The following is a 15,223-nucleotide window of genomic DNA, read 5'->3' as shown; positions in this document are numbered from 1 at the left end:
AATCTTCCTTGCACGCCTCAGAGTCCTTGAGGCGTACAGGTCCTGGAGGGTTGGAAGATTGCAGCCAATCACCTTTTCCGCAGAGTGGATGATACGCTGCAGTCTGTTATTGTCCTTCTCAGTGGCAGCAGCGAACCAGATGGTGATGGAGGAGGTGAGGATGGACTCAATGATGGAGGTGTAGAAGTTCACTATCATAGTCCTTGGCAGGTTGAACTTCTTCAACTGCCTCAGGAAATACATCCTCTGCTGAGCTTTTTTGATGAGGGAGCTGATGTTCAGCTCCCATTTGAGATCCTGTGTGATGGTGGTTGATGGTGGCGTTTTCTAATGAAAAGTTTAATGTGAACTACTGGGATGCTCTAACAGCTTGGAGAGATATAAATGACCCAAAGTGCATAAAAACATGACATGAGTTTTTAATGTTAATCATTTTAATCCTTTTCATAATAAGTTTCTACCCTGAAACAGGCACCTCTGTTTTGTTTTCTTGTATTTCCTGTAGTGCCATCATTCTGCCACTAGAGTGTGATCACACTACATCTTCGGATGAACCCCAGAAAACAAGCTTTCCTTTTCCAATTCCACAACACACGCACACACACACACATACACACACACAGTCCATTCACTTTGTGCAGCGCACAACTGTTTTACATGTAATTCAATAAAGGGGGATTTAAGTGAATTCTTGGATGAGCCATGTCTATAGGTCTTGTATGCTTAATCAGAAACACACTTGGCCTGACTACCAGGGGAAAATTTCCAAAAACAATAGAGCTTTGCAATAAATGAGAACTGACAAGAGAACGTTACCTCCACTTCTGTCTCCATGGAAACTTGCCTCGCTGGTCATTCTGTGGATATGGATGATATAGACCGGGGAACACACAGCTCTCTGCGCATCAATCCACTTAGCACTTCAGTGTGCCTCCTTTACGCTGGAATCTTACAGCTATTGATTTCATTACGTTTATTTCCTTGAGATGAAATTGAAGGCCAACCTGGCACTTACGGGGACATGCGCTTGTTTTTACTTGTCATCAATTTCTTTAAAAAAAAAGAAAGTGTTGTGATAAAGATGATTGGAGACTTGTGTCTCGCAGGTGCTTCTCAAACTATGAGCTGTGATCAGACATAAAGCTGTGTTGTTGTGCATGTTGTCTCTACCTTTGAGTCTCCCTCTCTGTTACTGAGTAGTATGATGCCCTCTAAAGATCTGGAGAAGGCACACTTTTTTCTCCCCCCCCCCCCTTTTTCTTTGCTGTAGTTGCATAGCAACAGAGGAGCTGCTAGCTCCAGTTGTGTTGGTGGTGGGAGCGCGCTGCACAGGGAGGCACTGGCTCGAGATTAAGCCTGTCTCGGCTTCAATTATGAATGGGCTTCCACTGCCACACGGCTCCAAAATGGCACCACTCAAACTGATAAGACACTGAGGAATTCTTTGGTTCACTTAACTCTTTTACTTCTCTCCCTAAAGGGGGAGCTGAGTCTGACTTTAATCAGAAGTATTGAACTTAAATGATTAGAGGAAGTAAATGAATAATTAACTGGCGGAAGAGGCATGGTTATGATAAGACCCTTGTTGATAGGAATATGTGAGGTTAATTATTGGGGTCAGTCTTGAGAGCAAATCAGAAAGTCTCCACTCTCACAACCAGGAAATGGGAGTTAGAGTGCGTTGCATGATGAAGTGGTGAAAGGGGGGGGGGGCTTAGGAACTCAGCTTGAGACTTTTACAGAAAAATTGTTAAATTTGATGCAATCATATAGTGCTTTTCTTATGAGCTGCCAGCCAGTGCCGCTGTTATTAATTCAAACTCTGTTTCTACCAATGACTTCTCAATCCCATCAGAACAGAACAGCCAAACTAATCTTCTGCAACTTGTATTTTTTTATTATTGCAACCAACTGGAAGACAATACATCACATAAACATCATTGTAGTTTTTCAGAAAATGGAAAACAAAATAAAACAACATTTATATATTTTTTGCCACGGTATTGGACAACGTTGATATTTACATGTAGTGATGAAATAGGTCTTGAAATCATTCTTTGGCAATATGATTGCACAATAAGAAGAGAATTGAACATTTACTGAAAAAAACCAACACCTGGGCGTACTCTGCATCACATCTCACAGATCAATAACAGTTTTGCATTTTGACATCTCTAACCTATGGCTTTCCAATATTCAGCTCAGACAGTCACCGAAAAATAATGGCAGTATTGTAGAGATAATTTTGTCAGAGAGAAAACAAAACAGAAAATGAAAATGCGCATAAAAGCATCAACAAATAAAAAATGGCATCTATATCTTTTGGAGCATTTCACTGTATGTTTGGCAGGTTTGAAAGAAACACTTGTTTTAGGGGCTTTTCAGGCAGTGAAGTGTATTTCCTTTGCTTTAAAATGTCCCAGGTATATTTTATGTGTTGCTCTGTTTTTCCAGGACGCGTAGGTCAGGAGTTCATCTTTCCTGCATGTCACCGAGTGAGTCAGAGGAAAAAACGATGGTTGCTAGAGCAACACATACTCCCCTTGACATGCCTCTTGCCAACTGAACACGTTATTAGTCACCACAACAGTGGATTGTTACTGCAAATACAGCAGAGTGCTTGACCTGGGCCGCGGGAGCACTCAGACAGATATCAGACAAGAGACGGATGGCACACAACAAGAACACTGACAGTGTTTCCTTTTAGCCTTTTTTTATATGCCGGCATGGATACCATACAAAATGCAAAGCCAGTGATGCATGCTACAGGTGGCAAAAGACTGTACCAGTGGATGGGACATGCATTTGTTTTTTCAGCTTGGCTCGCTTACAATCACTCAGTGTCTATTCAGCTTTAACAAAAGCTGTGTGACTCTGCTGCTACGACCAAACCCAGCTGACGTTTTCTCCTACAAAGCTGCTTTTTATATGCGCTGCATCTCTGCAGGTGAGGGGGGAAAAAAAGAATACTTTAATGCACCGCTGTTTAAGCAAAAGCATGCCGAATAATGGCTTCTGATGCAAAGAATGTCACAGCTCAATACTGCCGTTGCCAATTTCACTCAAGCCAATGTCAATGTCAAGTGAGATACACATACACGTTGTAGAGTGGCAAAACATATTAAAAAAAAAAAAAATCAACCTCTGATCTCCAGATTGGCCTCTTGAGATAAATATGTGACAAGCTTGACATCCACAATGGCAAGCAGTACCTTTAATCAAAGGGTTAACAATACTGTATGTAAGTTAGAAAACAAACTTTTTTTTTTTGTGTCATTTTGTGTCTACATTCCTCTTCCTTTTCAATACAACTCCCAAGTAGCCTTTTTGGAGATATGAGGTTCTTTCAGGACACCTACAAAGTTTCCCATGCCCATCGGATCCATACATTTACACTGAACAATGCTGATGGAAAATAAGGACACATGTACATATACACACAGGAGAGAAATAAAAACAACACTGTTATAAATAAAGACAGGTAACGTTCTGTCAAAACATGTCAGAGACATGACAACAGAGGTACTGAGGGCAGGCAGGCAGGCAGGCACAATGTTAAAGGGTGTGTGTTCTTGGGCACACAAACTCACACACTCTACAGACGTGTTCTGAAATAACACTGGGGTTAACACTGAACACCTAAAAATCACTGTACAGGCAGAAGAAGACGGAAGCCCACCCCTAAGAGGTGATTCAGCTGGCCTACATAGCCTGAACCCGAGGCCCAGAGGTGGCACCCTTGGGCCTCTAATTGCAGAGTGATCTCCCACGTTCCTCCCTGAAGACGTGTCTTTGAAAGCCCGCTCAGAAAAAAAGAACCCAAAAGATTCAAAGAAAAAAATAAAAACAAAACAAAACAAAACAAAACAAAACAAAACAAAACAAAACAAAAAAACTCCAATATAATCACGGGTATAAGAATTGGCGGCAAAACTTTTTTTCTTTCCTCTAGGATCAAGGTTTATATGAAAATAAGTCATGCTTCATGCTAAATACATTGTTTATCTTACATGATCTTTGAATAAAAAAGATTTGCTTTTTATCTTATTTACAAGCACCCATGCAATATAACTGAGAAAGTCCTGCAGGTCAAATTGCTTCAATTAAGAAAGGAAAAAAATAAAATATTTTCTAACCTTTTTACAGAGTTGTCCGCACGGGACAAATTGCTTATATCTTTATGAGGGTAGAGTGAGGGTAAACAGACACAAACAGAAATCTAAACCCACAGTTTATGTATATAGTTCTTTGACACTGTCAAATGAATAGGAAGGTGTGGTAGCTACTGGTAGCTACGGTATCTATACCAGGTGTCTACGTCTATGGACAGAAGTACTGGGGGAAGTTTTAGGGACGTTTACATTATGCAACAACAACAACAAAATGAAGGAGATATTGCCTCAGACCCGGCACACTATCCATCTCTATGGTGATAAACATGACCATTTTTTTAATTTTAATATATCTATTCTTAAATACTATGAGTGCTCTTGAAATAAACCATGTCTTTACCCATGATGCTTTTATTATAAGTGGCGTAAAATAATCTGAAGTGCATGAATATATATCACATTGGGTTTTACAATTATTTTGACACTTAAGGTCATTCTCTCTAGCTCTTCTTTACTACTATGCCTTCTTCGTCTTCTTCTTTTTTTTTTTTTTCTTTTTTTTTGTCAGCTGTCATATCGGCTACATGAAGCAACCTGGTCGCTTATCTTTGGCACAGTCTCACATTTGTGCTCGTGGATGTAGGAGAGTGATGCCAGCGGGCGGCCACGAGAGGCTCTACGTCTTGTTAAACAGGCTTGTCTCGCCGGCTCTGCCGTCTCTGCTGGCACCACTGCAAGATTGCTACAGATTCACATAGAAACAAACAGGTAAGACAAACAGCCATCCTCTGCTCATGTACTGTACGCTCCTCCAATGTGATTCAGTTTAGTCGTGTTCGACGTGTCCAAATTAGTGACAAAACATGCTTTTTTTTATGGCTTTCATCCCCTTTTAAACAACAAAAACAACAAAGACACATGAGAAATACCCATTGATGTTAGTGTTGCTGAACATGTAGGAAAACATAGATTTTTGATATTGCCACAAATAAGTAGGATTCACCTAATGCCCTGCAGATAGATAGAGGGAGATGAGAATTGTCCGTTGAGACTAATGCTGTTGTAACATTACCTGTTGACCTATTTGTGTGTTGTATATGTGTCTGTGTGTTAATGTGTGTGTGCGTGCTTTGACCTGTGTGTGTTTGCATGACTATGTTCTTGTTCTATGTGTGTGTCTTAGTTTCTCAGGGCCTCTTTCTGCTCCTTCTGGCCCTTGGCGGTGCGGTTTGTGATGTTGTTGAGGCAGGCTCTGACCCCTGCCAGGTGGAGCAGCGACCCCGCCGCCTCCTTCATCTCCTCGTCGTCGCTCTCCGGCGGCTTCTCCACCGCCGCCGCGCGCCGCTTCTTCAGCGGCAGTGTGTCGCTAATGCCCCTTGCTCGGTTTTTGGTCCAGGGCAAACTGCTTCCTGCCAGAGTCCCAGCTCCCGCCCCAGAACTACGTCTCTGTCCGCGCAGGGGCTGCTGGGAAATGTAGGTAGCGGCGGCAGTGGTGATGTGAGAATCAAGTGGGATCTCCCGGGGCTCGGGTTTGACGTCTGATTGGATCTCTACGGCGATGATGTCGTCGTCGTCCAGGGGGGAGGAAGGGTCTCCGACCTGGGAGGAGCACAGCCTGCTGGGGGATTTGGCGGTGCTGTAAGTGTGGTCATCCTGGAGGTCCTCGCTGCCGGGCGGAGGAGAGTAGCAGGATGGGCTGTCCTGTCCCCGGCTTAGATAATCTCCTAGGGATGATCTGTATGAAGCGAGGACACAGAGCGGGAGAGAATATTGTTACTCCTGCTGTCACACAGCCAGCCAGGTGGCCTGCCTGCCTGTAAACCCCTCACTGCTCCACTTCACTCTGCGTTTGGCTGCAAAGCAGGAAAAAAGTTCATCTGATAATCTATCACCCACAAATAGCCCCCTTGGGCCTAATGTGCATATTTCCCCGGTCAGATTAAAACCTTGTATCTCCAAAAAGAGTTGACCTTTCCTTTAGAAATGAGCAGACTCATTTTCAGATTGCCACCTATGCATTTTTCAAATCGTCATGTATTTTGAGCAGCTCTCGGGCTCCTTAAGGATGTGCAACTTGCTCAGCACATAAAGGACCTTGCAAGCTCTGAAGTCAGATCACAACAGAGTGACGCCTCTGCAGCGAAGCCATTTAACCACTGTCCATTGTACATCAGCTTATACATTACATTGCAACATATCTTTTACTCCATTAGTCAGGAGACACCTTCCTCTGTGAGGCATTAAAGGACAGGGGCGTATTCAGACAACCAATAAATCAAAAGGAGCTTCAGCAGCGTGCCCTGTCCTCCGGACATTTCCACCCCCTTCAGAATAAGAGGGTTAGCATATTAATATCTTATAAGAAAAACATGCACCCTTACAGTGATCAAATATTCACTGCATACCTTTAGTGAGCCTTTGGATATGTTTAATTCATTATGCACTGAAGACCATCATATTCTTATGCTCCTGTGATGGATGTGCATGTCCATGCATGCTCCGAATGTTTTTTGAATCACGAGGCCTCTCCCACTAATAAACCTGTTTGTGTGTGTGTGTGTGTGTGTGTGTGTGTGCATGTGAGAGACCGTTATATAAACACACCTGGATAAAATGTTCTGCACCGTGGGGAGTGTGTGAATGCCTCTGACTTTTCAACACAATAAAGATGTAATTATGTAAACTATCAGTGGAAATTTTTCAGTCAAAGGTCTGGTTTGTGTAGGTGTGTGTTTTGGTGTTTGTTTGGAGGCTACTGCATGTGTGCATGTGGGTGAGGGAGTGTCTGTCTGTGTCTGTGCGGGAATGCGTTTGAGCAGGGAAAAGCCCTGACTGACATTAATTATATGGTTGAGGGCAACAGCAGCAAAGTTTACCCACCTTATGGCCGAGGTTCTGCTCCCCACAGGGCTAACAGGTAGGGGTCTGATCACAGGAAAGAGGGCCTGGCTCCTGACGCGGGCGCCATTTTGGATCACACCACGAGGAACTAGAAGAAAGATACAGGAGATGCAGGGAGTTACACAAGATATAAACACAGATCCACGCCACATTGTTGAAGGAAAAACACACAGGAAGCTTCTTCCAAAACGTGTTTGGACCCCGATATGACCCGGGAGCAACTCGATGAGCATTCACTGACCGTCTGAGGAGGCCAACAGGGCAATATTGATGAGCAAGGCAAGGTTAAATTGAGCGGGAAAGCGTCATAAATGAGTTAAGGCCGCTGCGAGTCATTCAATTACCAACGACCGCTGGGCTCGGCTAAATCCAGCCTGTCTGATGCTGTGGGCTGAACAGCAGGCGGCTGGAACTTAAAAGGGGATAACACAGACTTTAAAATATGAGGGTATTGACACATTTACTGTTCAAGTTACCCAAAAATATTTAGTTTAATAACACAGATGACCAAGAAAACCAAGAAATATTTAAACTGGAGAAGCTGGAACTGGTATTTTGCTTAAAAAATTACTTTAACAATTAATCAGTTATGAAAATAGTTGCCAACTATTAATTTTCTGTCAACAAATTGTTTTAGATTTACTTAGATGCATCACGTCAAGGTGAACAGTCTTCATTATGTCTCACAGTTCACTGTGAAGTAAAAGTTCAACAAACCCTCAGTCGACCTCCAGGAGGGGACTGTGCAGAGAAGTAAATGCAGAAAAAATGTTGATGAAAGATTCAAAGTTTCCACAGAGAGTCCTTCATTAAGGCTCTGGTCAACAGTGACCAGGCAGGAAGGGCCTTGGTCAGGGAGGAGTCCACGGCTAACCCAAAGAAACTGGAGAACCTGCCACAAGGACAACCGTCTCTATAGCACACCGTCTAAGTGCCATTTTGCTCCTCTGAATAAACAGGCATATGGCAAACCTGAACCTGGAGTTTACAAAACCTGAATCCTCAGGCCTGAAAACCAGGTATTTGAACAACCAGCTGCCGCTGATCACCTGGTGTCACTACACTGCATCACGAACGCAGCCAAACACAGACAAGTCCTCAATGAAAACACTAGAGAATGGGACAAAGATTCACCTTCCTGCAACACAACACCCTGAGCCACACTTCCAGGATAATAGACAGGCTTTGGAACAAATCCCTGAACGTCCTCGAGTGGCCCACCCAAAGCCCGCACTTGAAGCCATTTGAAAATCTATGGGGAGAGCTGAAAATCACAGGTTACTAACGCTCCTGATCCAGTCTGACAGCTGGTAGACGTCAGGCTTAAAGCTGCCATCGCTGTCAGTGCAGGTTCTACATATTGAAGTGATACTCAGTGTTTGATTTTTAATACTCCTGCAGTTAAGTAATATGAAACATTCTGGGAAATACGCTGATGAGAATTACGCCAGATGGAAAGATACCGCTCTGTGTGTGCATATGCTAAAATATGAAACAGAGCTAGCAGCCGGTTAGATTAGCTTAGCATAAAAACTGGAGACAACAAGTTATTGTTACATTTTGTTTTTTGTACAGATTAAACAAATCAGACATAAACAATTTTTATTATTGAGCTTTAGAGGTGCTGATAGGTGGATTTTGTTTTGGCTAGCCGTTTTAAATCTTTATGCTAAGATAAGCTAACCAGCTACTGGATACAGACATGACAGGAGAGGTATCAATCTTCTCATCCACTTCTCACCAAGAAAGTGAATAAGCACATTTCCCAACATATCAAGCTATATATATTTTTAAAACTTTCTGATTTCATTTTTCCATTAGGAATGAGTGAAAAAAAATTAACCTACTTTACAGAGAATTTATTTTAAAATATTTCAGTTCAGTTTCCAGTGTGTCCACTGAGACACTGGAACATTTTCTGGTTCAGAACCAACAGTGTCTCAGGATAAAAACCACTTCAGAATGAAAACAAACATTCAGATCCTCCAAAATAAAAAACTGTGTCTTACACAGCTTCAGACTTTCCATCAAGGTCAAACTCTTGCCTCTGGTTTCCTACTTGTGAAAAGACCTGACCTGAAAAGACCATTTTCACAAACACTGAATAAACTGTGACAGACCAGAAGGGAGAGCTGCGTAGACGCTTTCAACACGGCGAGAGCAGTGAATTTATATCTACATTTTTATGATGTGTTGCAGGAGAGAAGAGAAGAGAAGAGAAGAGAAGAGAAGAGAAGAGAAGAGAAGAGAAGAGAAGAGAAGAGAAGAAGAGAAGAGTGTGCGGACATGTCAGCCAACAGCTCTCATTACTCAGGGCTGGCCGCTCACCACAGCCATCCCTGTTCACTAAAACAGCTGTCATTTTCATCTCTGGGGTCAGTTTGCATTTCACAAATGATGACCTGCTGTTTGCTTTGTCTGCGGCTGGAGCATTTGTTAAGGTGTAAATGCTTAAAACGTTTCACCACAGCATCAATAAACTGTAGCTGAAGCTGCTCTTTTTTCATCTTTTTTGAGTTTTTAATCTTAAGCCGATACAGTAAATTTATGATCGATGCCATGAGGAGAGATTTAATTCACCCCCAGGACCCACAGGCTCATTAAAACATACAAGTTGTAATGACAAGGTCCCCCTCCACCCCAAGAAAACAATCCCACAACGTGTATTTGATTCATGCTGTGACACACAAAGATGAATTATGATAGATCTGTTTGTCGTTTGTCATTGTTGGTGTGTTTCTGTAGGCTTTCCCCGGCCGCCTGTGTCCACAGTAATCTTATTGACTCCAGTTAGTGTGGCTCTGCCCCTGATATCTCCAGCTCTGCTCTCCATAACCTTATAAGTAAGTCCCTGCACAGAGTCTCTTTTGTAATCTTGATCACTCGCTGCATGGTTGTGCGCGTGCATGTGTGTGTGTGTGTGTGTGTGTGTGGGCAGTGCATTAGGTCTCCCCGGGTTGACATGCGCCCACCCCTCCTTCCCCACCTCTCGCTCAAGTCAGGCTTTGGGTTGCCATAGCAACGACTCCCCTTCCACATGCCACAGAGTGGTAGATCATGCATCAGCAGAGAAAGTGATAGAGAGAGAGAGAGAGAGAGAGAGAGAGAGGGGGAAAGGAAATACCAAGCTCTGTTTGACATGGCCTCTCATAGCTCAGCCACACACTCCTGACCACCAGTGTTTACCCTAGATACACACACACACACACCTCCCCAGCACGAGCACAAGACAACTCTCCTCTCCTGTCTGCGTTCTGTATCTTTACCTCCTGGCTTTGCTGTTTGAATTTCTCAGCAAACGCTTCTCTTTGTCTTTCTAAGTCCGCCCTCTCTTGTTGATTTCTTTCTCTCTCTATCAGTCTCGCTGTCATTCTATGTATAGTGGTGACTCATATCTCCGACTGAGCATGCATGCTGTCTCTGCAGGTAAAAAGCCAGGGACATATGCTGAGGAGATGAGGTGACAAACTAAGCTGGGAAAGAGCAGGCAGCGCTCCCAAAAGCCCGTCCTCACTCGCTGAGATTGAGATGGAGCAATACATTTTGCAAGCTCAAAGCAATAAGAATAATAATAAAAAAAATAAAAAAAATAAGTAAATAAAAAAACTCGGCTTGGTAGCAGAAAGCAGGATGTGCTGAGGGAAAGAAAATGTAAATACAGAAGAGGAGAGGTGTTTGTCTGCATCTCTGGCTTTTTCCTGGAGAGAAAATATCCTCTAGTCTGTCTTTTTTCCTACGTCTGGTCAGCTGCTCTGCCTTTTCTGTCTGCTTCCTACGTCTTCACCCGCCGCCCGTCTCCCTCCCTGCCTGCCTGCCTGCCTGCCTGTTTTCCAGGGCAAGCGAAGCCCTCAGCTTCCCTCCCGTCTCCGCTCTCATGTGCCGTATACACACTGAGCCTCCTCTGCTCTCCTGTTAAATGAGTTCCACATGGCCCTGCAGGCTGCAGTCTCCACACGGCCGACAGAGGAGCAGCAGACAGCACGCACTAACACACACACACACACACACACACACACACGCTCACTGAACTCACACATGCAGTCCAAAGGTTCAAAGGTCACCTCCAGCAGACCTTGAGAACGCAACCGTTTGAAAGTGGCCTCTCATTCAGTCAAAACACCCCCCCCCCCCCCCCCCCCCCCCCCCCCCCCCATCCCCTCCCATCCCCTCCTGTCTATCGGCCTGCTTGGCTGCTGTGTGTTAAACTGAGTACAGAGTCTGAGGGCAGGATGCATACTAATGTTGTCTGACTGACTGGCTGGCTGGCTGGCTGGCTGACTGACTGACTGACTGACTGACTGACTGGATTGCTGGTGGGTTGATGTTGCTGGCAGTTTAACTGGATGGCTAACTGGCTCCTCTATCTGACACTCCAGCTGAGTGTTTAAGTGGTTGGCTGAGTGACATGTGCTATGACTTCCAGGGGTGAGACAAAATAAAAGCAACACTTAATTACAGTGACTTAGTAAGCGTTTTAAACCGTGCTACAAACACGGATATCATGAATATCAGGCTGGATGATCAGCAGCAAACACAATAAATAAATCACATCCTTGCTGGCTGGGTTGAACTTTTACATTTCTGGTCTGTGATGCAGTTTACCTGCGCGTTTTCTATGATCTTCAAGTCTATTCTCATAAGTATATTAACTTTTTACTCTGTTATTTAGGCACAGATGATTTGGGATGAAAACTGAAAGGACCACTCCATCGATTTTACACCTGACCTTCAGTTTATTCGTAATGAGGAGTTCAAACTCAGCCGGTGAAAACAGTTGTATTACGCCTCCTGTGGCTCTGGTCGCACAAATTTATGACACAAAGCCTGTGATACAAACTGTGTAGTTGTGTCCCAATTCAGGGGCCATTTCCTTCGGAGGACGTGATCTACATAGGTTTGGCCCTTCGTAGCAGTTGCAGACCGTGAAGGCCGAACCGAAATGAGATAGTCTGGGGTCCTGATTTTTGCCTTGCGTCACCACCTGTGCCCTCCCCCCTACCGTTGCATCGCAAAGCACAGCACCTAGCGACCGTGACAACGCGTGACTTTTTTTTCACAAAAACTTGAGGTTTTCAGGGTTTTTCTCCTCTTGGATTAACAGCGGTACCGTTAACTGTTTCCTCTCACTGTCTGTCAGTGTCGTTTGATTTCATTACTGGCACGCAATGAATCTTGGGATAGGATCCACCCGCAGGATCCTTTGTTGACTAGGACAGCCTAGTCACACTGCTGTGATGCAATCGGTCTTCAAATGCAGCCTCTGAAGGATGCAGCCCCTGACGCAGCTATGGACATTTCTCACAGTCTAATGATATTCAGTTGAGTTGCATTATGGAAAATCATTGCATCAAGGATCCAGTGTTTTGGGGGTTAAAGTGCTGATTGTCAGGGTTTTTTAATGGACGAAAAAGGCTTCTAATTCAGTAATGACACGCGTCATTTTATGCGACTTTACAACTCCACTCCACTACATTTCAGATGCTTGTACTTTTTACTCGACAACATTGATTTCACTATTAGTTATTAGTTATTTTACTGATTTTACACAAGTTTCAAACAAACTGTATCATCAGAATATGAGAAGAACACCTAGGAGTTTATGAAAGTATGTAGTAGTGTATATAAAATAGTTTAACTAAGCTTCAGCTTGACCATTAAAATGCTGTTTGTATTGGTAATAACATCATAGCACAATCTGAAAGGAGCCATTCTGCACAATTAGAACTTTTATTGTTGGTAAGTGCATTTTGCTGTTAATACTTGTGTACTTTTAATTAACTCAATTTTTGAATGCAGGGGTATATTTATATTGCAGTATTGCTACTTTTATTTAAATTTTATTTCTTTCATTTTAGCAGGAGACTTCTTCCACCACTCCTTATTTAAAGTTACATTTTATCAGCAAAATGTATTTATCAGAAATACTGGCACTCATTAAACAGGCAGATTGGCCCCCGTCCCATGCATTAACATGTAAGCAGCATTTTAATGTTGAGGTGGAGCTAATATTAGCAATCTTATATACTGTTGTTTGGTTTCGCTAACTGTATAACAATGCATCATATTTTATAGGCTGATTATAGGTTACAGTGGAGCTGTAGTGCAACATATATGGGTACAAGTTCGGAGTAGAATAACATAAAATACTCAAAGTTCAGTCTGCTGCTTTCTAGCTGTCTGCAGCTGCAATAAAAAACATCCTCCAAAACAAATATACTGCAATAAAACATTTAAGAGCTGGTCAGTGTTTCTATTGGCTGGGATACACACTTTGTTTGTAGCTGACAGGTTAATAAAGACTTAGAACTGGCTCCAAATTAATCCTTCTGAAATTAGGTTCCTTCTTAAATAATAGCAGGTAACACTTTGGCTGAAGCCGTCCTCTATCATTTAGAGCCACTGAATGATGAACTTTGGGGGTTATGGGGGTGGGGTGAGGGGTTGGGTTAAGGACACGGTTGCCAGCCATTGTCCGTGTGTTCATCCTGAGCTGGTGCTGGGCCACAGGGAGAGGCAGATTTCAGCCCACATCACCTCAGAACGGAGCAGCTCTGAAAGCTCTGGGAATGGGAGATGGAAGTAATAACACAGGGCACTAACAGCCCCAAACTCACTCTCTCTGGCTGCCCCCCCCCGACTCTTTTTCCTTGTCTTTGCCTCTGGCTGTCTGCCACAACTTTCCTTCTCCCTGCTGCCTCCAAATATCACGCCCGGCCCTTCTGCACCCTCTCTCCCTTCAAAAACACATTACACATTTAAAAAGTTTCTCTTTTCCTGTCTCGCCCTGTCACATGTGCACTGACGGACTGTCTCCCTCTCTGTCTGTCTGTCCATCCAGCTGCTCAGACACATCACTCTCAGACTGTGTGTGTGTCTAGGGGGAGACCAGGTTTTCAGCTGCTCTCTCCAACCTCGGCTCCTTGACCATTACTACTCCATTATCAGCGGCAATGGAGGGCGCGCCGCAGACGCCTAATGTATCCATTTCCCCCTCCATTTAGGACTCGGCAGCCCAGCGAGCTCCCGGAGTGCTCCCTGATTGGGATTGAATGTCCATTTAAACTGCCGTCCAGCCACCAGGGAGGAGGTGGTGTGGTGGGGGGGGGGGGGGAAAGGAGGAGAGGAATAATGGGAAATACAGGGAAAAGGTGTATGAGTAAAAGAGTGAGACACTATGCTGTGTTGAGTGAGGAAAGGAGGCAGGGGGATTGCTCCCCAGCTTCTGATTTGAAGATGGGATTTTCTCACCCCCTTTCTTTCTCTCTTTACCTCTCTCACTTTGTCTCCATCACTCCTTTTTTTTTAACCTTCAAATATGCCTCCGTGGTAAAAAAAAACAAAAAACAAAAAAAAAACATCCCTCCTCTGGCGGCGAGCCAAGTGTCAGAACTCAGCGCTCGGTATTCTCAAGGTGCGCTTCTAAAAAGAGGGATTTGGAATTGAGATGATTGGAGTAGGCACATCCGTGGAGGGTGGAGGGAGGGGCTGGTTTGGGGTTGTGGGGCGGTGAGGAAGAGGGTGAGAGAGCCAGAGAGAGAGAGTGAGAGAGGAAGAGAGGAGATCACACACATCACACAGTGCAAGACTTGCAGAGGTGAAACGGTACCTTGTAGGAGAACTCCTCCGTTCTTTCTGAAGAGGGGACTCCCCGACCACAATGGAGGACTAGAGAGGAAAGAAGAAGAAGGGATGAAGGGGGGGGTGAGGAAAGAGAAAGAGAAAACTGGTCAATCATTTGATCGTGTTGCAGCAGCCAACCAGCCCGGCAGGCTTCATCATGAGGCAGATAGCAAAGCAGGAATTTGAGCCCATAAGCCAGTGGTTCTGATTATAGTGATTAGATTCCCGGGTGTCCCACTGTTGCCATTATTCCCTGTGATTACCTCAGAGAATTACAGCCTCGCTGCTGTAGTCCATGGGGGTAATTTCTCATGACAACCCCCCACCGCCCGCCACTGGTCCATTCACACACATTCAAAAAAAAAAAAAAAAAAAAAACCTCATCAGCGCACACACATTTAACACACGCTCATGTCACACACAGGCATGTTTAAGACAGACGTGCATACAGTGTGACACATTAAAACACACGCTCATACACTCATGCTGCAAACACACACACACACACACACACACACACACACACAGGAGAAGAAGAACACACAAAGCCGGGGATTCAGTTTACGTGATCATTGCACCACTAATGAGGG

General features: G+C 44.1%; 1 protein-coding gene across 2 annotated transcripts in view; it reads right to left on the bottom strand.

The window, feature by feature from the left end:
• Nucleotides 1-1,874: 1,874 nt before the first annotated feature.
• Nucleotides 1,875-15,223, bottom strand: part of ches1 (checkpoint suppressor 1) — a 60,554-nt gene continuing 47,205 nt past the window's right edge. For both annotated transcript variants that reach the window (XM_071478679.1, XM_071478680.1), the window contains 3 exons: nt 14,620-14,678; nt 6,993-7,101; nt 1,875-5,847 (listed from right to left, as the gene is read on the bottom strand). In XM_071478679.1, the coding sequence (XP_071334780.1) occupies nt 5,292-5,847; nt 6,993-7,101; nt 14,620-14,678 (724 nt within the window). In that variant the 3' untranslated portion in view covers nt 1,875-5,291. The remainder of the gene's footprint in view (nt 5,848-6,992; nt 7,102-14,619; nt 14,679-15,223) is intronic.

Source organism: Trachinotus anak, unplaced genomic scaffold (assembly GCF_046630095.1).
Source record: "Trachinotus anak isolate AG129_WGS33_773 ecotype Australia unplaced genomic scaffold, CSIRO_AGI_Tana_v1 ptg000005l, whole genome shotgun sequence".
Lineage (NCBI taxonomy): Eukaryota > Metazoa > Chordata > Actinopteri > Carangiformes > Carangidae > Trachinotus > Trachinotus anak.
Note: the sequence above shows the minus strand (reverse complement) of the source record. Positions and strands in the feature narration are given on the sequence as shown.